Genomic DNA, 26,967 nt, shown 5'->3' with positions numbered 1-26,967 from the left:
TTTTGACGTGACAAGGTCTTAAATTAGGTTGTGGCTCGGAGTCACTCATGAAAAAGTGTAACGCCCGCTCACGTCTGTTATGATGAGTCACCGAACGAGAGAGAGGCCCGCCGGACCGGCGAATACCTTGCCGGACCGGCGAATACCTTGCGTCTCTCTCCCAATCAAACATGATCGGTCCGCTGCGCGCGCAGCACTAGAGAATTAGGCGCGTTGAATCGGTGCGTGCTTGTGTCTCTGTCTTTCTCGAGCGTTCTTGGCGTTACAACTTTCGCAAGACACATTACAGCAGAAACACTTCCTTTCATTTCATATTTCTCCTATCATCGTCCTATCCTCAACAAAATCACTCAAATAGAAATTAGTTAAGTTTAAGTTTACATGTACAATGTTTTAGTAAACAAAATATATTTCTATAGTTAAAATTTGTGCAATTCTTATTTTCATTCAATTCCTTGTTCCTATTGTGCAATTTAATAATATTCATATCAATAAATATTCTACCGAGAAAAAGACGTTGTCACGTAAAATCTTCGCCCGTAAAACCGACTTTACAGGCAACCGATTTTTTTTTTCTCAGGTACAGGCCCATTAAGATAGCCACAAGAGAATAGCTTCAGAACAATATTTGATATTCAGGCTAATGTGAATTTTGGTTCTAGTTATTATTTGGAAATTTTTGTGAAAGTTTAGAAAGAGGAGATAATATTTTTTTATTATGTATAAAATGTGTTTGTCTCAATTAACGGTTGTAATAATTTATGTTAAGGTTTAATTTGTTTGCCCTTTATTATTTAACTAGCTGCCACTGAAAGTTTATGTTAACAGAAATATAATTATTATTTTTAACACATACTATAAAACCCTGTATAATTGTAATGATCTTATTTTCTATTTAAAACATTTAGTTATGCAATTAAAAACAAATCCCATAGATATCATAATTTGTTTGAACATAAAAACGATATAAAGTGTATGTGTGTGATAAAACTTTGAACAAAAATCGTTTGAATCACTTATATTATACAGTTTTGTGCATACGATTAGTGCTATCGGAAGACAAAAGTCAATACAGATAAAACAAATATAAGATTTTACGAGCAACAGGTAGGATACAATTTACCAAAATAATTTTGATTTTTAGCATAAATGTAATTGTAAGAAAAGCTTCTGTCTTTCGGTCTCTCCAATCCACTTGATATGTAACTCCGTCTCTCATTATTTTTTAAATGTTATTTTCTTTTTTTTTTATTACTTTTATTTTCCGGAAGCATTTGCCCTATTTCTTCTTTGTCTATAGTACATTTAAGCTTGCCTTTGACGTTCATTTTCCACACTTATTAAGTTATCGTACAGCACCAACTATTTACACTTCATAGTATGAACTCTAAACATAGATTCTAAATTTTGATCCTTTTTGATATTGAATCGAAAATCCAACTCAATTTCGAAGTAAAGCTTCTATACTGGCGTTGTATTACTTTTTTCCCTATAGTAAAATGCTGAGACAAGCGTCACGGAACTAGCGCCACGGGGAGATGGCGTCAGGGGTAGCGTCACAGAATAGCAGTTTTCGCATTGATTCATCAGTTTCGATTAATTCGTTTCTAGTCATCATATTCAATTCGTAACGATTGTCAATAACTTAAAAATCGTTACTTAAAAGTCACAAATCTTATCCAATTAATAACAAAATTAAATCATCGGTTTAAATTTTTATGACACTTCATTTTCAAATAATTTCATATAAATATAATTAATATTTTTAAATATCTTATTTATTTAATATAATAATTAAATTTACAAGCAAATATAATAATTTATTGATATATTTATTAAATAAATAAATATTTATTTAATAAAGTACTATAGTAGTATTTATAGAGTTACTTTATTTAACCCCTTAACAGGCAACTTTTTTGGAGAGACAAACGGAAAGTTAAATATGGTATTTTAGTTAAAATGAACTAAATAGGTATCCTGAAGGTCATTTTGAATTAGTTCTATATGTCAATCTGTCAAAAAACAGTGGTAAACCGTATTACCAGTGTTTGTTTGCAACAAAAAAAATTCTTAAAATTCACTGGTATTACAAGTTTACCACCACAAATAATATATAATATATATATCGGGAAGAAATGGTTTATTTTGAGAAATTTACAGTTACTGATGGTATGGTATAAAGCATTCAATACACAAAGCCACTTCACATTTTGAACATTTGATGGAAGTTCTTTTCTGCTTTCCCTCTTTACTACACTCATTGCAACGCCGTGAGGTAGTTTTAGTCGCCAAATGTCCTATGTTGTCCGTTACTGTCACTAAAAGTGGACGACACATTTTTTTCCTGGCAGAAAACTCTTCTATCAGTTCGTCGGCCCACTTGCTCCGAAATTGAAGGTGGCTAAGGGGCTTTTGTCTCTCTTTCTTCATTCCCAACGCTTAAATGATGTAGAAGTTGACGACACTTGTATCAATCATATAATAAAAGAGCTTCATCCACCACCCACGGCTCTTCCAGCCTATGTTATAGACCGCCATCCTTTGACCAAACCGATCCATTCCACCTATATTTTTGTTATAGTCAACTATAGACATCGGGCACTCACAAACATTCTCTTTGATATCTTTTGTATTCGAAGAACTTGTCCTTTATCGCCACCATTGTGAAAGTTGCCACATACTGTAACAGGTTTACTACCTCTGTCTTTCCATTTCACGACAGATACGTCGCCACACATTGCAAAATCAGACTGGCTCATCGCTAACTTTTTATCTTCGAGAAGTTCGCCTTTCGGGAAGTGCTGTCTGTTCTGCCTCATTGTCCCGCATCCAAAGTCTGTCTAATAGTTTTTTCATTAGTGGAATTGTCGTAAAGAAATTATCAAAGTATAAACAGAAGCCTCCAATCACAACCCTTTCCTATAATGTATGCTCCGGATTTATCGCTGTTTTACCTTGGTAAACGTCAAACTTCAACAAATATCCTGTTTCAGCACATGCCATTACCCAAACTTTAAATCCCCTTTTGACAGGTCTCATTGTCATATACTGCTTCAGTGTTGTTCGTCTCTTGAACGCTACCATGCTTTCATCAATCGCGACATTTCTGCTTGGAATAAAGCTTTTGTCATAAATTTACCATAAACCTTAAAATTCGCAAAAACCTTTTTAGAGGGAAATGTTGAAAATACGGGAGTTGTTGTAATTTGGGTCTCTTGACCAGTATTTAGGGATAGCCGACAAAGAGTTAAAACCCATAATTATCAACACCCCCAGAAAAGCCCTTAGCTCCGCCACTGTAATGTTCAGAAGTACTCCTCTCTGACTGGCATATAAATTAGATTGATCTACAATCAACTGCAGAGTTTCAATAGGCAACACCAAATTCAAGAAGTCTATCGGTCTTTCCGAACGAACCTGCAATAATACAACAATTATTTGAAAATAAATCGAGTAAAATAAGTTTTTACCTGCACGGTTGGACCCATATCATCTACATACTGGAAGTCTGTATACGCTTGGGGCAACCAAGGTACTTTTGACCAATTTACAAAGTCTTCTTGATCTTCGTGTGGCTGGTCAGCGCTCTCATCACTGTCCGATTCCAGAAGAGAACGGTCTAGGTATTTCTGGCTGAAAGGTAACATCAGTCACAGAGTCATCGGTGTCATAAGGATCATCCGCCAATTCCTCTTCCAACGCTGACTGCCCGGCAGATTCCTGCGATGTCGAAAGCTGAGGTTGGTTGATCGGTAATACTATTCGTATACGTTTTGGTGTATGAAAAGAATAAGTATGTAGCAAAAAGCTGTTATAATTTATCCATTAAAATTTTACATAAATTGTTCAAGCATGTGCCGGCACTGAAAAAATAAATATTGGTTAGGAAACGATAAACAAAAATCAGTTTACTTCAATAGGATATCGCGGTAATAATATTGATATATAATTCTTACCTTATATAAATCTGATTGAGCATTACACATTCAAACAAAAACCGTTAATTTTCAAGGTATGCACAAAAACTGCTTATCGTCGAGACCGTAAACAGGTACTGGTAACACTGCTATACCGGCGTATTGCTTTCGGAAAATGTTCTTATGCTCCCAGACGTAATTTAATGCTTTACTTATGAGATCTAGACCTTATCAGACGTTGGTAGGATATCCTACCAGTGCCGGTTAAAGGGTTAAGTTTAACAATAATGAAAACATAGTATGAAGCTTCGCGTTAGTCTACTGTACCGACTACTGTACCATCTTTTTGAATTACTTTTAATCTTTTTATGTTATTTACCAGACCACAGCTTTTTCTGATTAAGTAGTTTGCTATACAGATTTAAATATTGCCATTTGACGTCCCTTTTACTACATAATGCTTCTTCCCATTTATTCGAGTCCTTAATAGTTTTTATTTTATTTAATAGACATATAATGTTCTTCTTGCTCGCTTTCAACTTTAAATATGACGTTCAGCTTCAAGAAAAATTTTTTATTTTCATATTCCTCTGGTACCTTTATTATCATGACATTTATATAACAAACCAACACGATATTTAGTCGCCTGAACAGAAGTTTCTTAAAAATTTGTTTTTAATCTGAATTTTTATACATGTACACTTTCTACACCACTTTGTAAACTAGTCCTGGTGGACAGAGTTTAGAGATGAATACGAAACAAATAATTCAATACGCAACAACATTTGGAAACCATGAAGTCGTTAATTAACAAAACTATTGAATATAACAGATCCCTGACTCTTGTCTTTGTCGACATTAAAACATTATTTGACACGGTGAACCAGAGTGAAATCCTCAATGCCCTAACGCAATGTAGAATAGACCACCGATAAGTCTTGTGTAAGACTTAATGAGGACACTAGGACCTTTCGTATTGGAACAGGCTTTTGGCAAGGAGACAACATGTCTCTTAAATTGTTTATAACTGCTAGAATATGCCAGTAAAATAGTAGAAGGGCATCAATATTGATTTTATTTAGAAAATTTTTAAATAATCTTTATGTTAGCAGATGACATTGTTCTCAATGTGGACAGCTTTGAATAGGCGCAAATAATGTTCCAAGAGCTACACACTACTCTTGTATGTACTGCCAAAAATATGAGTCTTAAAATAAATTTTTTTAAAATACAATTTATGATCAATTTAGTCCATAGCAAAAGTATCTCTGTTAAAAACAGAGACATGGAGCCAGTTAACTCATTCAAGTATTTGGACCATGAGACAAGTCGACACAACCGAACAATCGAGCTAAAGAGAAGAATGAACGTCGCCTGTGCTGCATTTGGAAAGATTAAGGATATTTTTAAGTCAAAGATTCCAATGTATCTGAAGAGCAAAGTATTTAATAAGTACATTCTGCCTGATGATCTATAGTACAGAAACCCTAACACTCACAAGAATAACAGTAAGTAAAGTATGTCAAGGGTTTGTCTACGTGATAAAATACCTAATGATACTATACGCAAAAGATCAGGAGTCGCAGAAGTTATTGAAAGAATAATAAAACTAAAATGGAACTGAGCAGGTCATGTAGCAATTGCAGTTAATGATCGATAGACAAAAATAATTTAAAGATGGGAATATATACCCGCTGAAAGAAAAAATGAGCCGATAATATGAAATGAGTGAGAACAAATCGGATTTAGATGAAGCAAAACCAAAATAAGTGGAGAAGCATACGAGAGGCCTATATTCAGCAGTGGATAATAAAGGTTAGATTATGATTTTATTCTTCTTCCTTCTTCTCCTTATAAGCAAATTCTGCTTGTTTATTGACGGATTAATACCTATATGGAAGGTTGCACTCCATGTGTATTCTACGATATTGCTTTATAAGTTATTATTCTATCAACTGATCCAACGGAATTCTGTACTAACTTATTTCCGTCAGAGAAATAGATCGAATATTCTTGAAGGCCAGATAATTTCTGATATCCTTTTTACGTGGATAAGCTTGGATCTATCAAAGCTTACTCGTAAGTAGTCCATTTTGGTTTCAAAAGTTTGGTTGTACTAATTTGTAAAGAGCCAAACTTTCAAATAGTGGATAGCACGTTTAGAATTATGCTTTTTTAAATATGTTCCTTTCTCGATTGTTCATGTTCTTATTTTATCTTTACATATATTTACTTTGGTTTTATTTTTCACAATTTTTTTGTTCAAGATAACTTCTAAGTATTTCCAGGTTTCTACAATCTTGATTTTATCAATTTTTAAGTTTAAGTCGTTTTATTTTTGGCCCACTATTATATATTTACATATTAATTTTAAGCTCATTGCTTGATATTCATCTTCATCATAGTTGAAATCTTCATATTTCGTGGTTATCGTCAAAGTGTATTGTATACATATTTGGCTTTTCTATTTGTATTTTTTATTAACTAATATTCTATTTCCTAATACGTTTAAACATTTTATATTTGTCTTCTTTGATATGATTATATTAACCAGAAGTAAAAGTAATATAAAATAAAGTAAAATATTAAAGCAATATAAAATAAAACATAAACGGTATTAGCTGGGGCCAGACGATCAAAGACAAATTCTGTCAAATGTCACATGGTAAGCATTGGATCTGCAATACCTGCTACCAAGGGTAAATATTACACTTACAAGTTAAAATAAGAGAAGTTTTACACAAAAATGTTAATATTTATGTGGCATGTAATCGACTGAACAATGAATAAAGACGTCCCATGAACGCAACTCAAATATATTGACAATATCATTTTTTCAGGTTTACATAACCTTTTATTAATGGATCAATCGGTTTCTATATAAAAATTTTAAAAATTTCTCCTCAACTAAAGTAGTTTTTTTCCTTACACAAAAAAATATTCTACAATATAATAAATATTATACATTTGCACTTCAGCCTTATAACTAATCAATGTGTTGCTGCTTTCAATTTAATTCACTTTAGTTGTGGATCGGTTTAATAGTCCCTGAAGGTTGTAGATTCCAATCAGCTCAATAAAGACAATATTTTTAATCAAGAGCAGTGTGTTAGAAAAAATGCGTTGTTCCGTAAGTATTTCCTATTATTTACTGTCCTTAAAAATAGTATTTGTTTCATAATTTGAATATTCTCCTTTTTTTTTTAAGTTTTTGTACAAAAAATATAAGTTGTGTCCTATTATTTTTAATTTTAATATAATTTTTTTTCGATATTACATATATTTTTTGTTTTGGAGGCAAAAAATATAGTCAAGATATGTCAGTGTTGACAAAAGAGTGTTTGCAAGTATATTATTTTGTCGATTTTAGTAGTATTTATGCTCTAATTTCATAAAAAAATGAAATAGAAATCGTACTAAGAAATCTTATCGTTCTTATTTTTCGTTGCTTTGAAAAGTAAAGTTTTAATTGTGAGTTTTTCTACTAATGGTTTAATTGTATATTTTATAACAAAATATGATATTTATTATGATTATGGCAAGGTTATATCATTATGCTATTTATTGGTTGATCCTCTTATCTCTTCGTTTAAAATAGTTAAATTATAGCATAGTTACAGTTTCATGAACACTAAATTCTTGCTTAATTTTTTAATCCAAGAATAATAGTTTGAATTTTATTGTTCATTTAACAATTGTGACAGTGTGTACCATAATGTGTAGAAGTGAAAATGGTGATGTTAAAATATTCCTGAATTGCACCAGAAAAATACTTTTGTGATTTTTATATCCATTTCCTTATCACACGACTATTACATCTTATATTATAAACATTTATTTGTTACATTTATTATCTTTAATGATCAAAGTTTAATTTATTATTATTTTTTATACTGTAGTATAAGTTTGTACCCTTCTTCTTCTTCTTTTTATGTAGACATGATTGTCTGTTTTTCAATGTGCTTCCAGTAAGTTGTCGTTCCATCGTTTTCGTGGTCTTCCTACGGATCATCTTCCTATTGGGGAACCGTCTCTTGCCGTCTCAACTAGTCTATTAACTATCATTTGGCTTATATGATCGTTCCATTCTCCCAGTCCTTAATGGTCTCCACCTTGTATCTACGTCGTATATCTGTACTTCTAGCTCTATCCCAAAGTGTGTTGCTATCAATTTTTTCTATTTGTTTATCTCTGCTGTTTATAACAACCTTTTTGTCCTCTTTGTGTCAGGTCGTGCTTCTGCCGCGTATGTCATTATTGGTCTAATGACTGTTTGGTAAAATCTGCTTTTTGTTTCTTTTCTGATTCAGACAACCTGCGGCTCTGGTTGCTCTATTCATTTGATCTTCCATTTCCGTTTCTTTCCGTAGCTAGATAATGAGATGCCTAAATATTTAAACTCCAATATTTGTTCTATTATCTAACCTTCCAGTTTCAATTTACATCTTATAAGAATGCATTTTGTCTCTTTTGGGGAAATTTACATTTTAAATTTTCTGGCAGTTAAAATAAATTGGTACATCATACGTTGTAAATAATCTTCACTCTGAGGGTGAACTCTAGTATTGCGTCGTCTGCTGGCCGAAGGCAGCAGAATGGCAGGAGATATAATAGTAAGAATAACATAGCATGATACCAATCACCAAATGATCAAATAAGTACTGGAAGACCAAAGAAAAGCTAGTACATACTCTGCATGAAGCTGATATCGAAGAAGAAGCAGGTCTTAAGATCCTAAAAGAAAGAAGATAAAGTTTGCACTTTAGTGCTCTTTGACTTACGCGATAATAGTATTTTCTGGAGTAAAATGAACTAAAATGAATGAGTAGCGTATGAAACTAAAAACAAAATATATTGGATATCACCTTGAACACAAACCAAACACTTTTTGGTCTTTTCTAATGTCTGTGAGGCATGTTCCAAAGATTAAATATTTGTATACAACTATTCTTATCATAAAAATGATAGATAACCTCGACATTTCTCCTAAGCTGAAGGTAGTGTTTTTGATATTATATCTTTTTGTTTTTAAAATATTACCTAATCTGTTTAATAATAAAATCATAATCCATTTGTGTTTTCAAAATAACTATAAGTTGGGTCAATATTCAAATAAATAATATCAGAAAAAATTACGTTTTAATTTAAATAGGTTACTTTATTATATTTTCTATATACAACATGTAAATAAAACAACACTTGTTTTATTCACAAATGGGACAGAAGTAACATCCCTCGACCATCCCTCCTTAGAAGTGGTTATAGTCTGGCATCAGGATACCTCTCTCTATGCATGGAAGGGTTGATAGTTGAAAACTATTTTATCTTATCCTGCTTCAATGCCTGCATCGAGCAGTTATTGAAATTTTAAAATAGCTAGTTAGGGGGTTGAGATTTAAAATGTTGAGTATGCAGTTTTCGGTGAAATTTATTAAAAATTATTTTTAAGGTGGCCATTAAATTTTATCACATGAAAAAAAAGTGTAATAAATACTTATAAACCCATATTTATAAATTTTGTGATAGTTTATTATTTGAAGGTACTTTGAAGGTAAATTTACAGGTAATCAGTTTTTTATCTGCGTTGTGAATCGGACTTTTTAAAGGTTATGAATGAATTGTTTTTCTTTTCTTAATTGCAGCTGCCACAAAAATGGTAAGTAATAAAATACGACAGACTAATATTGGCCAGACATTGCCCGATAGGATGGTCGTAGCAGTTAAGCGCCATTTAAACGGAGGTTAGGTAATTAAACGTGCTGTTACAGCCTATGGCATTCAGGAGAACTGTAAATTACACTGTAAGATAAATTTTCTTAAATTCGAAAAAGCGAAATTAGTAGAATATCTAAAAATATGTTTAGCGTTACATCATGGTTTGAGACCCAGTGCACTGCGTAGTTTGGCCTATGAGTTTGCAATTGCAAACATTAAATATGTGCCAAAATCTTGGGTATCTAACAAAACTGCTGGAAAAGATTGGTTTACACTTTTCATGAAAAAGAATGGGTCATTTCTCTAAGAACATCAGAAGCCACATCATTTGTAATTAATTTAATTTGTTTAATATATTTAACACGTATTTAATGTGGATGAAACTAGCTTAACGCCGGTCCAAGCTCCATCCAAAATTATAGCAACAAAAGATGTCAAAGGTGTCCATTAACGCTCTGGAAACGTAAATACCACCTATTATGATTTTTTCGCGAGTTAATTTCAATTATCATATGACAAATGGTGCTCCCATAGGTACAATAGGTTTTGCATCACCAACATCCGATATTTTTGTGGAATGGTTAGAACATTTTATTTGCTATGTGAAACTTTCGAAGGATTCGCCTGTTTTGCTAATTATGGATAACCATTAAACTCATATTAGTATTAGGAGCATTCGAGATGGAAACGATAACAATACTGCCTCACTTACATTACTGCCACACACAAGCCATCGGCTCCTACCTCTCAAAAGAAGCATATACAGTGATGAGTGTCTTACCACCCGGCTTTTTAACGTAAGAGATAGAAAACACAGTTACCTTGTGAAATAAAAAGAGACGAAACTCGTAGAGGTGAGAAATAATCGGAAAAACCTGTAATTTATATTACATTACATTACCACTATCGATAGTCTCACACCTTTAGACTTTAGATTCGAGCTAAATCACCTCGGTCATAATTATTATGAGTAACGTCGAATGTGTGACGTATTTCCATTTTTTAATTTCGCATAAAGTAAAAACTGATTGACCACAATAAAGCAAAAATGGGAATAAAATAATTTAATTAATAGTGATTATTTAATCTAAAGTTTTAAATTATTAACCAAGAATAATTTCTACTATGATTTGAGGAGTTTCATACACTCTTGTCACGGAATAATTATAAATCCTTCGTGAATTAGTGGCAAGAATTCGACATTGCGATACAGACATCGCAGACGATTAGAGTTCAAAACCCACATGTGGTTTTCTTTTTTTTTTTTTTAATAATTTGAAATTATGCAAAGATCGTTTTGCTTTGAATCACTAAACAAAACTAAACAAAACTAAAGTTAAAGCAAAAAATCTTATTGACAAAACAGTATCGTCGTACTTACGAAAATAAAGTAAAAACTTTTAAAGAATGTTTAAATAAGTAAAAATTCTACAAAAATAAAAAAATATGCCACTAATCAATCGATTAGGAAAACTCGCACTGAGATATTCACTGACGATGCGAGAATTATGTACAGGACAACCATCGTGTTGAAACCATATGGAATCGAAAGGTATTGATAAATTACAAAGGGCTGGGACAATTTCATTTTGCAGAAGTTCGAAGTATTTCCGCCCAGTCAACATACCGTCTATAAAAAATGGACCATTGACATGATTTCCTATTATGCCTCCCCAAACATTTACTTTTCGAAGAAGCTGGGTACGAGCGACATAAATCTGACGAGGATTTCCTCGAGATCAATACCTAGCATTGATTGAATTGTGACGGCCATGCAATAAAAACATACATTCATCGGCGAACAAAACGTTCTCTAAAAAATGTTCATCTTGATGTGACATTTCCATTGAAGTTTGACAAAATTCTAAACGTCTATATTGATCCCCAGGGAATTGTTCGTTGGATTTATGAAGTTTATAGGGACGGTATCGATGTCTTTACAAAATTTCACCTACTCTAAATCTTGGAATTCCACATTGTTTTCGGAGACGAGGTGTTGATTGGGTAGGATTTTGCTCAATACTTGCACAAATCAAAGTGCCCCTTAGTTCCAAATCTGGATTTACCTCCCTTCGTCTGAGATCTCCTCTTGGATCGAACATGGATCCATAAGTAAAAAAATTACGTATAATAGACTGAATTGTTGATCGTGCTGGAGCCGGCCTATTTGGAAACATATTTACAAATTGTTGTCTAATCATGTTGTCTGATAATCCATTCACATGCCACACAACAATTTGCACTTTTTCATCGACCGTTAAAATCCTTTTCACGAATTGTTTTTTCAATAAAAAACACCGTAAAAAACACTTCTCGATGTGTTATCATTTGATAACTTGAAGGCTTGATGATTTGGTTAGCTATAAAGCAGGTAGCTGTTCGCGCGCATCCATTCCAATGTCGTCAATTGTTTTAAAAATCATTACCTGTACAGAGGAATTTATATTAACACTGTGAATTTAGTGATGGATTTGACATTAAATAGTCTTCAATAGATTATTTTCCATTCACAACTGAAGACTGTAAAACTGGAATTGAATTTGAAATATTTTGTATTTCTATTTTATAACATTGGAATAAGAATAAATTGTAAATAATGAGTTTTTCGAAAACTTGATACCTAATATGTATCATATTTTCTATTATTTTTGATTGAGTAAAACAAAAATTTTACCCTTGGTGTGAATTGAACCCCAGTCTTCTTATCAATAGACAACTTCTCTAAAACTATTACGCCAACTTCACATACAACAAATGTTTTCGGACTGATCATACCTATTTAGTTTAGTCAAATATTTCAGTTGAGTTATTTTTATTATTAAATAAACTTAAAGATTTATAATTTAAAATCGCCACTAATTAATGTTTTTTACTATAATATATCTTAATATATTTAATCATTTATTCTAACATCAGAAATTATTAAAATAAAATATTTTCGAGGTCATCCGTATAATTATGACTGAAGTCAAATAGACACGTCTAATAACTAGCCTTATCTATACAGGGTGGTCCTAAAGTAATTGTACAAACAGAAACCATAGATTCTGCACTTTAAAATATTACGATTTAAGCCAACTTGCTTTAATAAAATGTTGATATTAAGAAAGATACAGGGTGTTAAAGTGGAAATTTAAAATTCTATTTTTCGCTATAACTTTTACGTTTGTAAATATTTTTGGACAAAAATTTATAATTGGACGCTTTTAAGTAGGATAAATTATAATTTTATACATAAATTAATGTTACTGATAGATGGCGCCACATATGCCACAGGTGTGGCATAGATTTGCGCTTAACTTTTTTGCTCTTAAAGTTACCTCTATTTGTGTTAAAAAATATTAAACATACATTATTTTTACAAAGAAAAGGTATACTTGTTAGTAACCTCAAAATTTAACCGTTTTCGAGATAATCGCATTTTATAAGTCAGCTGCCTCATAATTCTTAGTTGTGATATTTGTGCGGTAAAGCACTCAATACCTGTAGATAAGCATAATTCATAGTTTATTCTTATTAAAACAACTCAAAGATGATAATGTAACATTACAAAATTTTTGTTATGGCTGCTAAATGTCTTATTGGAGAAAATATTCTTCATCTTCTTCTTTAGGTGCCGTGTCCGTATTCAGACGCTGGCCGTCATCATGTATACAATTTCCCTTTTCTATCGCTTCTTAAATTTCTATACCTACTGGCGTTGTATTACTTTTTCCCTATTGTAAAATGCTGAAAAACCAAAATATATGGTTTATGTAAGATGGTACACCACCACATTCTAGAGAGAAGGCGTTGAGAACATAGTTAAATATACCTTTTCTGAACGTTGGATTGGACGTGGCAGTCTTATTCCTTGGCAATGTGGTGAGATATTGATATAATTATTTAATTTATAAAAAAACCCAAAATAATACTTATTATTCATTACGTAAATTGTTGTTTACCCATTTTTATTATGACAAATGGAAACTAAAGCACAGGTATGAAATAACACACGTGTCTTGTTTCATAATACTTTTGCTACAAATCTTACCTTAAAGACTCAGCATTTTTACAAAAACATCATCGTTGGCCTAATAACCGATATTGTTATAAATATAGTAAACAAACAGGCAATTTAGTTCAGCATAATATTAGTTCGTTAGTTCATAATATTATCATCATTATCATAATAGTCCATTTGTTCGATATGTAATTATAGTTACTCGTAAGCTTATATGAGTGTATATAAGTAACCAATGAATGAGATACATCACAGTTTAATACATTATTTAACTTTGCGACATAATATACTATAAGATTTGGATATAGATTCGTCCATTATACATTATAGCCACCACGTAGCCCAGAATTTAATCCGCTTGATTTTGGTGTATGGGGCGTATTAAAACAACGTGTCTATAATAATGCCATAAACATTTGCAACCAAATATGGGAAGAAATAAATACTGCAACAGTTTCTTTAGAACCAATGATGCTATTTAATATGAGATGATTTTTATGGAATATATTGACAAATGAATTAATGAAAATGGTAGACATATCGAACACTTACTTTAACAAAAAGTTTAGTAATTTAGTTTAACTATTTCTTAATTTGGTTTGTAAACAAAATGTTTTGATTACGACTTTAATTTAACATAAAATATAAAATGTTTGATGTAAAATCCTATTATTCTGTTTTTTGTCATATCCTATTATTAATTATCCTGCTGATATATTTATTTTATTTAATATTTCGTTAACTATTAACTTTAGTTATTGGTATTTTATACCAAAATTTAGATTTATTAATGTTTTTGTCTATTTTTCCTTCGTTGCCTGGGGTAATTGCCTTAACTCAGAAATATGCAGCTGATTTGTAAAATGCGATTATCTCGAAAACTATTGAGTTTAAAAGTTATTAACAGGTATACCTTTTTTTTGTTGAAATAATGTATCTTTAATATTTTGTATCACAAATACAGTTCACTCAAAGAGCAAAAAAGTTAAGTGCAAATTTTTGCCACATATGTAGCATATGTGGCGCCCTCTATCCGCTACACCAAAGTGTGCATCAAATTATAATTTCTCATATTTAAAAGTACCCAGTTGTAAATTTTTTGCATAAATGTTTACAAACATGAAAGTTATAGCCAAAAATAAAATTTTTAATTTGCACTTTAACACCCTGTATCTTTCTTAATATCAACATTTTATTAAAGCAATTTAGCTTAAATCGTAATATTTTAAAGTGTAGAATCTACTGTTTCTTTTTGTACAATTACTTAAGGACCACCCTGTATATAGAACTTAATCTGTCTTCTATCCTTTCCGCTATTTTGCCGGGTGGTAAGACACTCATCACTGTATGTATGTACCTTTCAAGAAATTTTACAATGAGCTTGTAAATCGAGGCTTTGCTTGTAAATTTATGAATATATATTTTATTAACCAAAAATAAAAACACTTTATTTAAAAAATAATGTACTTTTGTTATGCTTTACGGTGCGTTCTTTTGGAGTCATATACGACGCCACGTTGTTAGTATCGTAACTCTACTTTCATGTTGTTGTTCTAGGGTTAACAATTAACATTATTGAACAAACAAAACTGTATTTAAAAAGAGAAATCGTACGATTTCTACCTGACGAAACCAAAAACTGTATTCATTTTTAGGCTATAACAGTAAATCTTAAATGTGTATTTAAATAATTTCAAGGTACGGTGTGCCTATCGATAGTGATCACTCGACCTCATAAATGGGGCACATGCTTTGCTAAATCTATTTTTTTCTACAATTTAAACATTAGCAGTTCTACTTTGTGCTAAGAGCAGCTTAAGGTTGTGGACTATCTATGAACATAAAACATTTTTTGATACTGGTGTTCAGTTCCCCCCCTCTCCTTTATTTAGAACACATACAATGTCAACACGTACTCGCCCGTTGTGTGCTTCTGATTCCGCAAGGGCGAAAAGCTGTTTGTTTATTGCTTGTTAACCATATGGAATAAAAAGTTTCTTCCATTGTTTCAATAGTAAATTGTCGAAATAGCTTTAAACTTTCTATTTATGTGCAGCTTTTAGAGAAAAAGCAAATTATAAAATTGATATCACTTTTTAAAATGGACGACCTACATATTCGTATTCAGTATAAAATTTTACATAAGATAAAATAGTTATGTTTACTAGAAAACTTTAATTCCTCACCTTACAAAATATTGTCAATAAAATAATAATATCTCTTACATACCTCAGAAGAGTTAAACTAAACAGTTTACGACTTAGCGGTTTGTCAGGAACTTTGAAAAGGTGACGTTAGCAACACTTTTTTATTATGTAGTAAGAATGGAACTTTTATAATTGGACACCAAAGGCAAATATATCTCTACCTCCTAGCTACCTTGATCGGAATACTATCAACTAACAGTATTTATTAAATATCATTTCAAGAAAAACAATATTAAAAAGAAATCTTATATTCACTTTCCCATTTAACCTATATAGTATATTAATTATAGATTTAATTTGTTACAGATTCTAATCAAATAAACTAAAAATGAAGATGAGGAGAGTTATATTAGATGTAGATGTTGGGACGGACGACTACATGGCATTGCTGCATTTATTACATGCCCAAAATAGAGGCGAAATCAAAATTGAAGGAATAGTCTGTACAAGTGGAAATACTGATCTTGACCATGTTGTAGTTAATACTGTGCGGCTACTGGAACTTATAGGAAGGACTGACGTAAGTTTGTTTTTATTTAGGGCTTAAGCCCGATGCCATAAGTGACATTACTGTACAATTAAATTTTATACATGTTTTTATATTTTAAATAAGAAAGATATGTTCTATGTTTAATAAATATACTCAGTGCTGTATTTATATTAGGTTTCTTTATGACTGTAAAATTGTAAGGGCAATATTAACGAGTTCTTTTATAGTACGGTTTGAAGGTTAGGTTAGGTTTGGTTATGCTCATAAGCATATTATACAAGATAGACTGATCGTTGCAATACCAGCCCATTCTCTCCAGTGCGACAGAGAAAACTGACGCCAAGTAGTTCCTGCATCTCTTTCTAATTTGCCGGGTTTATCGACCACGTGACCTAAATGACCAAAGAGAAGGTCACGTGGTATATAAAGCATTAGGCAGAGATGCAGGGACTGCTTTGCTACCTTTTGTATTCAGCCTTATCCTATTTCATCCTGGGCAGTTATACAGAGAGTGTGGTTAGTATAAACTTGAGTTCAAGTTTGTGGGGTCACTCCCTTATCTTCCGGCCGCCATTTAGAAAAATTGGGTACAAAAGGTTTTCGCACTGTATATCGTACACTAGTAAACTTACAGAAAATGTCATCAAAAATTATTTATAGCAAATTAAATTGTCCACAACTTTATTCCGATTACTTTTTATCGTAGAATAGAAAATAAACAAGTTATAAACAAAAATAACTGAAAATTTTTTAACAAATTTTCTTTTGGGCATTATTAACTTTCTTTCTAATCATTTTACAATAAAATAACATCAAAGCAATTTTATAGACGGTTTTTCAACAAATAATTTACACTAAAAATTTGTTAATTTCATTAATTTATCTGGTTTTACACTGCTTCAAAGTTAACAGGATTCTTGAATACTCTTCAGAATACGAAAAAACGAACTATTGAGCTTAGTTTTACTGAGAGCCTGGAATGAGGAACAAATCCCAGAAGAGTGGTGTATTGGGATCGTTTGCCCGCTACACAAAAAGGGCGATGAATTAGAATGTAGAAACTGTAGGGGAATAACCCTCCTTAATACAGCATACAAAATATTTTCGAGTATTTTATATGGTCGCCTGAGTGAATATTCAGAGGAGCTTTTTGGCGAATATCAAAGTGGTTTTAGGCCTGGTCGATCAACAACAGACCAGATCTTTGTGCTAAGGCAAATACTGGAAAAAAACCAATGAATTCAATATCGACACATACCATCTTTTCGTAGATTTTAAATCGGCCTATAATAGTGTCCTAAGAAATAAATTGTATGAAGCCATGGATGAATTCCACATCCCCGATAAACTGATAAGATTGGTTAAGGCTACAATGCGTAAAGTTGTTTGCAAAGTCGAAATACAGGGCGAACAATCACAGGCATTTGAAACGGATGTTGGGCTGCGACAGGGAGATGCGCTGGCGTGTCTCCTTTTCAACATAGCTTTGGAAAAGGCGGTCAGGGATGCCCAAATAGCCAGCAGAGGAAACATTTTTAATAAATCATTCCAAATTTTGGCATATGCAGATGATGTTGATCTAGTTGCCCGCACAACACGCAAGCTAGAAGAAATGTATACCACCTTGTCAAACGCTGCAAAAAATATGGGCCTGCAAGTAAATGAAAATAAAACTAAGATAATGGCATCAACACCCAACAATAGAGCCAGAAACATCGGCCACCAATTCACGGTTGATAATTCTACCTTTGAAGTGGTGGACAAATTCACATACTTAGGCTCCTTGATCACCAAGGAGAACATCATGACGAAAGAAATCAAGCGAAGAATAATCCAACAAACAAATGCTATTTTGGACTGAGTAGACATATGAGAAGCAGAAACTTAAGCCAAAAAACAAAAATAACCATATACAAAACCCTTATACAACCAGTGTTGACATATGGGTCGGAGACATGGACCATTTCCAAGGCAGATGAAAATCTCCTGCTTATATTTGAACGAAGGATCCTGAGAAGAATATTTGGTGGCATCTGTGAAAATGGTGTTTGGAGAAGGAGGTACAACTACGAGATATATCACAGATATAAACATATATTTGGTGGTAAAGACGTAGTATCCTTTATAAAAATAGGAAGACTAAGATGGGCAGGACATCTGGCAAGATCACAGCAGAACAACCCTCCTAGAAGAATCCTTATGTCACAACCTGTGGGAAGTAGAAATAGGGGTAGACCAAAATTCAGATGGAGGGATGGTGTAGATGAGGATGGTAGACAAATAGGCGCAGCAAACTGGCAACAGTTGGCAATGGATAGAACTGACTGGCGTAATAGACTTGGGAAGGTCGAGGCTCTTTTATAGGGCTGTAGCACCAATGATGATGATGATATTTTTTTATTCATATAATTAATAATTTTCTTAACATTCCTATGTTATTATTAATTTATTATCCACCCTTTCTTTCACCCCAAAACACTTAAGATAATTGTAAGCTGCTAGAAAAGTTGTTAAATTTTCCTAGGAGAATCAGAGCTGTTTCCTCTCCCTCTACTTATTCTCTCAGTTGTGCTACGTATGACACATACAAGAACAGTTTTCTTTTATTTGCACTAATTGTACAGTTTTTGATGGGTATTCTCTAATGTTAATATTTTCTTTTTTTAATATTGTATCGTTTAGATATCGTGCTATTTCTGCACGATATCACTATTGATATCAATGTTTATTTTCGCCCTCTTATCTCAACATCCCCAAAACTTAATAATTATCAAGTTTCTTGTATTGAATTGCTTGAATAGTAAACAATTGGTATCTTAAAAAGTATAAATAACAAAATAATTTTTTATTTGTAGATTCCGGTATTCAAAGGAGCTAGACGTGAATTAATACTTTTAGATAATATAGAACGCTATCACGGTGAAGATGGTCTTGGAGACCTATATTATGACTCAGATCCAGATCTTTCAATAGTCAGTAAGACACCAGCAGCTGTAGCAATACACGACATAGTAGACGCACACCCTAATGCAGTTTCACTAATCTGCGTCGGACCACTAACTAATTTGGCTTTATCGCTTAAACTTTATGACGACTTGGCTGCTAAGATTAAGGATGTATGGATTATGGGAGGAAACTATACCGGTAAGATTAACTTAGTATTTTAATCTGAAATATTTTGAGAATATCTGGCGTGTTTGTACTATATTATAATTGACTGGAAAGGTTTTTATTTTAAAATGTATTAAATTTGCTTAAGTCTCACATTTTATGTTCTCTGTTACACATACATCAATAATTTATTCCTTGTCAAAAATTACATACCAGCACTTGAAGGACTTCAGTTTCAGGGCTTTTCCTGGTCCTGTTATTTTCTGTTTGTATACCAGATGCATCCTATAGTCCTGTATAAAATTGGATAACTAAAGTCTTTAAATAATGAGCCGACAAAACAAGTTAAATCTCACTTTTAAGTAGAGTTTTACACTGTCAACATTTTAAATTTTTTTGAATTCAATACTCTTCTATCGTCTCTCTCACATTTATATGTAATGTATTATCGTTTCTAATTTAACCCGATGTTTGTTGCTATAGGAACATTTTGCTCACATTTTTTAAAGAAAATATTTACAAAATGCTAATGCCATGTTCTCGTTTCTGTCTTGCTCGCGATTTTAAGTAAATTTGGTTAGGCTTTTTTGCTGAAATTTGTATTCTGTTCAAAAAAAAAAATTTAAAAACGTTGATATTGATATTCGTCGTTGAAGCATTTTCCTCATCGACAACGACAGTAGTTAAATTTGTCCAGTATCAATATTTTGTCCTTTTGTCTGTTGTTCTAGATGAGTTAAATATGATACTTTGTGAAAATTGTGGAAAAGCTGGAAAAAATCTCAAAAATAATATAACACAGTAAGAGAATCACTTGGGGCGAGGAAAGTAACGAACACTAACATACCAAAAAAGAAAACCCTACGGTTCAGTGAGCAAGTGAAGATAAAATGTGTAGAAAAGAAGTAAGCCTTTTTACAATACAGATCATAATAAACACAACAGACATACAACCACTATAAATAAATTAGAAATGTAACAAATATTTTAGTTAGACAAATAAAAATAAACACTGGCAGAGCTCCTCACAACAGATGGAACACGACTTCTACGGAATACAAAAAGAAATATGGAAAATGATTAAAGGACAAAGGAAAGAGATGAATGAACTAATAAAAATAAAATATATTGAGAAGTAAACCTGGACAGACTACTTTCGACATATACTGAGGAGAAAGAGGTATAAAAAGCACAAAGAGAATTAAAAACCAAAAAATCATCAGGAGAGGACAGAATACCGAACGAACTCCTAAAGTACGGAGGACCAGATCTGACCAAGCAACTACTAAAAGTAATCCAAAAAATACTTAATAGAAGAAAATACAATTCCTCGAGAATGGAGATCAAGCACCCTAATACTTCTCTTCAACAAGGGAGACAAATCGGACCCGGAAAATTGCAGAGAATTTGGCTAATTAAACACAAAATAACACTAAAATAAACAACCAAAGTGATAATAAATAAACTGAATAAAGTTTGCTTTATATTACTAACAGAAAAACAACAATGTTTTAGGTCGGGAAGACTGACTGACTGATATACCGACGCTATATTTATAATGAGGCAAGTGCAAGAGAAATTATTAGAATACAACAAACCGGCATATCAGTGATTCGTGGACATTAAGAATGTATTTGACCGGTCAAATTAAAGGTTATCCAATTATTGTATGCAAGAGTGATACGTCTAAGAATAATAAAAACGATTGCAAATATCTACCAGAACAAAACAATAAAATTAAAAGTAGAAGAAGTAGAAGAAAACTCTCTGATCTGATTAAAGCTGGCAATGGGACAAAGCAGGGGGATTATCTGAAGCCTCTATTATTTAACCTGATCAAGGATAAAATACTAAAAAAAATAAGAACGAAAAAAAGGATACCAAATGGGAAAACAACAACTTAAAATAATCTGGTATGCAGACGACGCAACACTACTCTCTCAAAGTGAAGAGGGTTTACAACGTATGCTACACCAATGTAGTATAACCGCCACAAAATTTAACACGTTAGTTTCTCCAAAAAAAATCAAAGAGCAAACAGAGCCGCAGATTACCTAAATAAAACAATCAGACCAATAATGACGTATACGGCAGAAACACGATTTAACACAGAGAGGACAAAAAGGATGTTAGAAACAGCAGATATGAAAAAACTATTTTCTAGCTACGAAAAGCTCGAAAATGAAGTGGAAGATCAAGTGAATAGAGCAGACAGAGCCGCAGGTTGCCTGATTAAAACAATATGCAGAAATAAAAATATCAGGTAAGAAACAAAAGGAAGAATTCACAAAACAATCAGTAGACCAATAATTATATACGCGGCAGAAACACGACCTGACACAGAAAGAGCAAAAAGGATGTTAGAAACAGCAGAGATAAACACTTAGAAAAAATTCACAGTAAAACACTATAGAACAGAGCTAGAAGTACAGATATACGACGTAGATACAAGGTGGAGTACATCAACGACGGTAAGAAATAGAAGAGTGGAATGGAACGATTATATAAGCCGAACGACGACAAATATAGTAGTAAAGACGGCAAGACACGGTTTCCCAATAGGAAGAGGATCAGTAGGAAGACCACGAAAACGATGGAACGACAACTTACTGAAGGCACATTGAAAAACAGGCAGAGTCATGTCTATATATAAAAAAAGAAGAAAAATATAAAACCATCTATATATGTAAATAGTACCAAACAAGAGCAAGTTGATCAAATTATTTAACTTGGATGCTGTAACGCAGTGAGCTACGATAAAATTAGATTCAGAATTGAGCAGGCCAGAGCAGCTTTTAGAAGTTTGCCCGAGGTATTATGTAACAGAGACGTGTTCTACGTGTTCTCGGTCTTACTTTATGGTTTTGAGTCTAGGAATATGTATTAAAATGATCTAAATCGAATTGAGGCTTTCGAAATATGGTGCTATGTAAGAATTTATAAGTTTCTACAAAATGGAGAAGATTCGAAACTCCACAATACTCTAAAATGTCTCAGCGAGACTACTGAGATTATAAAAAACGGCAAGAAATTAAAGCTGGAGTACTGCGGACATGTAATGAGAGGTCCCAAATACACATTGCTACAAAGTATTATCTAAGCGAAAATGACTGGCAAACGCAGTCTAGAGGGATATTTTTAATCTATATATTGCTTAGGCTGATCAGATTTTCTTCAATTTCTATTATTTTACAGTATTCTACAAAAGCAATATGAATTTCTAAGTTGTATTCCCTTCTCTGTTAATAGTTTCAATAGTAAGTATCATATGTGCCCATATGTACCCGATCTGAGGCGTCTGAATCCGTTTTGTTCTTCTTGGAATAGTACTTCTGCAGTCGTCATTACTCTAGGGATAACTATTCCTGCATGCAGTTAATGTGCTAAGTTTAACATGATTATTTCTGGGTAGTTTTTAAAATTTCCTTTATTTTTTTTCTTAAATATCGATCTTCGATTCATCGATCAAGGTATTGTGCATTACTTTCAGCACTGTCTAATTTTTAGTAGGTTAACAATGTAAAAAATGTGTAAAAGTAGATACTTTTGGTAAGCTATGTCCGTATTTTAAAAGCTTCACGACTATCTAATCTGTTTCAGTTTTTGTTAACGGAAAAGAACTTCTTCGAGTTCCTGTCTTGTGTTAAATAATCAACGCTCTCTCTCTCTCTCTCTCTCTCTCTCTCTCTCGATTGCATGTTTCTTCGTGTTTCTCAAGATGACGTAGATCATACTCTATATCGATATTTTCATTCCAATGAGCTTAATTTTTATTAATTGTGTTTTTTTTTTAAGTTTAGTATTCCTTACTTTAAGCCCGGTTCATCATATTCGATTCTTGATTGTGACATAAGCCACCAAAAGGTCAATAAATGTCATTGAGGTTTCGCGTTATTGGTGTATGACGGTAAAATAAAATGTAGCGATAAATGTGTCGCATATCAATTGTTAATCATATTACTTTATATCATCCTATCTATTTATTTATTTATTATCATGTTTTCTATTTTTTGCAGGAGTGGGAAATGTGTCAAGGGCTGCCGAATTTAATTTTCATGTCGACCCAGAAGCAGCTTACATAGCACTTGAAAATTTGAAATGTCCAATTTATGTTTTACCTTGGGAAACTTGTCTTCTGCCAAAAATACCACTGGTAAGTCAACACAACATGTACAATTTGTATATACTCCTTTTTATTTAAATTCGGAAGGATAGGATATCTTACATCTTATTACAAATCATTTATGGTGTCGTTTTCAAGATACATAATAAAAGACATCTAATAAAGATTAGTGGTTGGGACTTTCTAGAATTTTTCTCTGAATCTGAATGTTATGTACTTAAAGATATTTATAAACATTCAATGGGTGCTCTTGAAATGATTTTAGAAAAAATAGCGATTACATTTAGAAGAAAGGTATTCATAACAACGTTACGTTAAACCTTAAAATCAGATTAATACGCCGCTACATATTCTCCCACATTGCTGTAAGGTATGGAGAGCTGGACCCTTACAGAGACATTAATGAAAAAATTAGAGGCCTTTGGATTTATCGACGAGTATTGCGGATAACTTGGGTTGATCAAATAAGAAACGAAATAGTTTTACATCGAATGAAAAAGAGTACAGAAATAACAAAAACGATAAAAATTCGAAAGTTACAATATTTCGGTCATGTAATGAGACATCCAGAGAGCTATAACCTTCTACGCCTCATAATAAGAGATCACCGGAAAGAGAGGCCGAAGAAGAACATCCTGGCTCTGAAATCCCCGAGAATGGTATCAAGAGACCAACGCTAATTTATTTAGAGCCGCCGCAAACAAAGTTATTATTGCCAATATGATCGCCAACGTTCGATAATCGGACAGGGTACTGAAAGAAGAAGATCAATATTGAATCAATAAAAAAATATAAATATACATTGCATTAGTTTTTATCACCAAAAAAAATAATAAAATATATTACGTTTGTCTTTCAAGGAAATTGTTTGCAGTAATATAGATCAATAAGAAGTTTAGGTAGATAGGTAATAGGTAAGACAAATCTATCAAATTGTTACAAAAATAAAAGCCAATTAATAGCTCTATAAACAAAACTTTAGCTGGTAACCTTTTTCTTAAGGTCTTCTCAATTACTGAAAATTGGCAATAAATAGAACAAATGGCTCTCTATCTTGAGCTCTTCTTAATAACTAATGGGTGTCCATCCCTATACAGTTTCTTGGAACTCTTTTTCCTTCCACTTTCACTTCTATTATAAGTCGTAGCATGATGTACGTTTCTCCTATGAAAGTATATCCTAGATAACTTCTTTTTCTTTTTTTTTTACAATTGTACGTAGTTATCTCTTAGTCCCCATCCTTCTCAGCACCTCATTGTTGATCACATGCTCTGTCCAAGGGATCTTCATCATCCTTCGAAAAACCCATATCTCAAAGGCTTCTATCTACCTCATACTCGTAATTTTAAGAGTACATGTTTCCACTTCGTATAACAGTATGAAATAAAAAAATATCTTTACAAATCGATATCGGACATCCAATGATAAAGAAAAGTCTATTAGAAAGTTTTTTTTAAGATCTAGCATCTCTTATATGAGCTCCTAATTCAATAATTATCAGAAATTGCTAAGTTAAAAATACTTTAAAACACATGAAAATAAAAAACTCCTGAACACGACAAAACAATAAACGAGATAATTACAGCTGAAGATCAAACTACTTTGGCAGCAGTTTAAATCTTAATGAACAAGTGCCTCTTTAAGGGTGCTATTTCAATCTCTTGGCAAAATGTGCAGATATTTTGACTACACAAGAAAGCAGACAAATACAAACTCAAAAATTGCAGACCAATAAGCCTGTTACCACATCCGTACAAAGTATTTACCAAAATAACTACCAAGAGACTATCAAATAAGTTCCTTCCATAGTTAGCAGCCTGATGATCAATCCGGATTTCGCAAAGGTATACCATAGTACACCTACAAATACTACGGACACTTACAGTAAGGCTTTTGGTTCCATAGAAGCCTGGACTTTATTAGAAGGATTAAATAACGAAAGAAGTGATACCAGATATAGAATACTCATAAAACAACATAAATTGAAGGCGGATTTTAAAGTCATCTCTTCTTCTTCTTCTGGTTCCTATCCGTTTCGGATGTTGGAAATCATATTGGCAATCATGACCTTGCTCGCTGCGGCTCGAAACAGCTCCGTTGAGGTTTTCTTAAACCATGTTCTTAAATTCCGCAGCCATGATATTCTCCTTCTACCGGGTCCCCGCTTACCTTTGACTTTACCTTGCAATATAGACTGCAGCAGTCATCTCAGTCAGACTCAAACGGCAAAGATAAATAGAAGACTCAGAATGAATTAAGCAATAGTAGAAATGCTTAATAAATCTAAAAAAAATAGCATTCACCAGTTGTATAGTACCAGTTATGATCTATGAAATGAAAACCGAGACGCATACTGAATTATAAGGCAATAGCTTAAGACCAAGACAGAGGGTCATAAAACCAGCTATATTAGGAGTATTTGTGAGAGAACATAAATGAAATAAGTTGTAATTGAAAAAACTGCGCAAATGAAATAGAACTGGGTATGACACGTGGCATCACAAGACAACGAAAGGAAAACGGGAAACATTGTAAATTGGAGATCAAGCAAACACAGTCATAGTAGAGGCCGACCACAAAAACGGTGGTTAGACAAAATCAAAGCAACAGTGTAAAGAAACTGTCATCAAATAACACAAAGCAGGGAGGAGTGGTGAATTCTTACGACGACCTTTGTCTAGGAGTGTCGGCGTATCCGAATTTTTTTGATTCTCTTTCCAGTATATGGCTAAGTATATGTTAAATATTAGTGAGGAGAGTATCGACACCTATGCAAGACTGTTCTTAAATTTCTTTGGTGAGCTGATATCAGTGCCAATCACTACTTGAAACACTCGAAAAGTCGTTGGGCTTGCTATTTATTAGGTATGCCATTGGTTTACAGGAGATCTTACGGAAATGTATAAACATACATTTCATGTCAAATTTAAGTCTTGGTTCATTTTAACAGTTGTTCTTTGTTTTTTTTTATAATCCTTTTAATACGATTCATAACATATTAGTTATTTTTTGTTTTTTGTTGTAGGAATGGAGGTTTGAAGCGTTGGGAAACGCGACACCTGAACTTACATTATTAACTAAAGCGGAAGAAATAATATACAAAAAACATAATAGGGAACACTGGATTCCCTGCGACACATTCCTGACCTTCGCTTTCACGAACCCTGATGAGCACATTGTTAAATCTAGTATTCACCATGCGTCCGTTGAGCTTCACGGCGATCTCACAAGAGGACAGGTGGTACTAGATCATTTGAAGATGAATCAACCCAATGTTGTTATTATAGAGAATATAGATAGTCAGTTATTTGTTAAAGAAATGCTAAAATGTACAAAGTCTTTAATCTGTTAAATAGTTAATTAAGCGTAATTTAATAAATATTTATTTTTTATGGTAA

The 26,967-nt window shown here is 32.7% G+C and overlaps 1 protein-coding gene across 1 annotated transcript; it reads left to right on the top strand.

Moving 5' to 3' along the window:
* Positions 1-937: 937 nt before the first annotated feature.
* On the top strand, positions 938-26,967 carry LOC140437633 (pyrimidine-specific ribonucleoside hydrolase RihA-like). The gene is made up of 5 exons (XM_072527255.1): positions 938-1,107; positions 16,152-16,365; positions 19,191-19,479; positions 23,463-23,599; positions 26,595-26,967. Exons 2-5 carry the CDS (start codon positions 16,174-16,176, stop codon positions 26,919-26,921), a joined length of 945 nt encoding a protein of 314 aa, XP_072383356.1. The 5' UTR covers positions 938-1,107; positions 16,152-16,173; the 3' UTR covers positions 26,922-26,967.

The sequence above is a fragment of the Diabrotica undecimpunctata genome, chromosome 3, assembly GCF_040954645.1.
Source record: "Diabrotica undecimpunctata isolate CICGRU chromosome 3, icDiaUnde3, whole genome shotgun sequence".
Classification (NCBI taxonomy): Eukaryota; Metazoa; Arthropoda; class Insecta; order Coleoptera; family Chrysomelidae; genus Diabrotica; species Diabrotica undecimpunctata.
The sequence above is the reverse complement of the archived record's forward strand: the minus strand, read 5'-3'. Positions and strand labels throughout refer to the sequence as shown.

Excerpts from the sequence above, each read along its gene's own strand:
- LOC140437633 (XM_072527255.1), top strand. The coding sequence starts at position 16,174 with ATGAAGATGAGGAGAGTTATATTAGATGTAGATGTTGGGACGGACGAC. Across the intron at positions 16,366-19,190 it reads AACTTATAGGAAGGACTGAC|ATTCCGGTATTCAAAGGAGC; the intron begins GTAAGTTTGTTT and ends TTTTATTTGTAG. Across the intron at positions 19,480-23,462 it reads TATGGGAGGAAACTATACCG|GAGTGGGAAATGTGTCAAGG; the intron begins GTAAGATTAACT and ends TATTTTTTGCAG.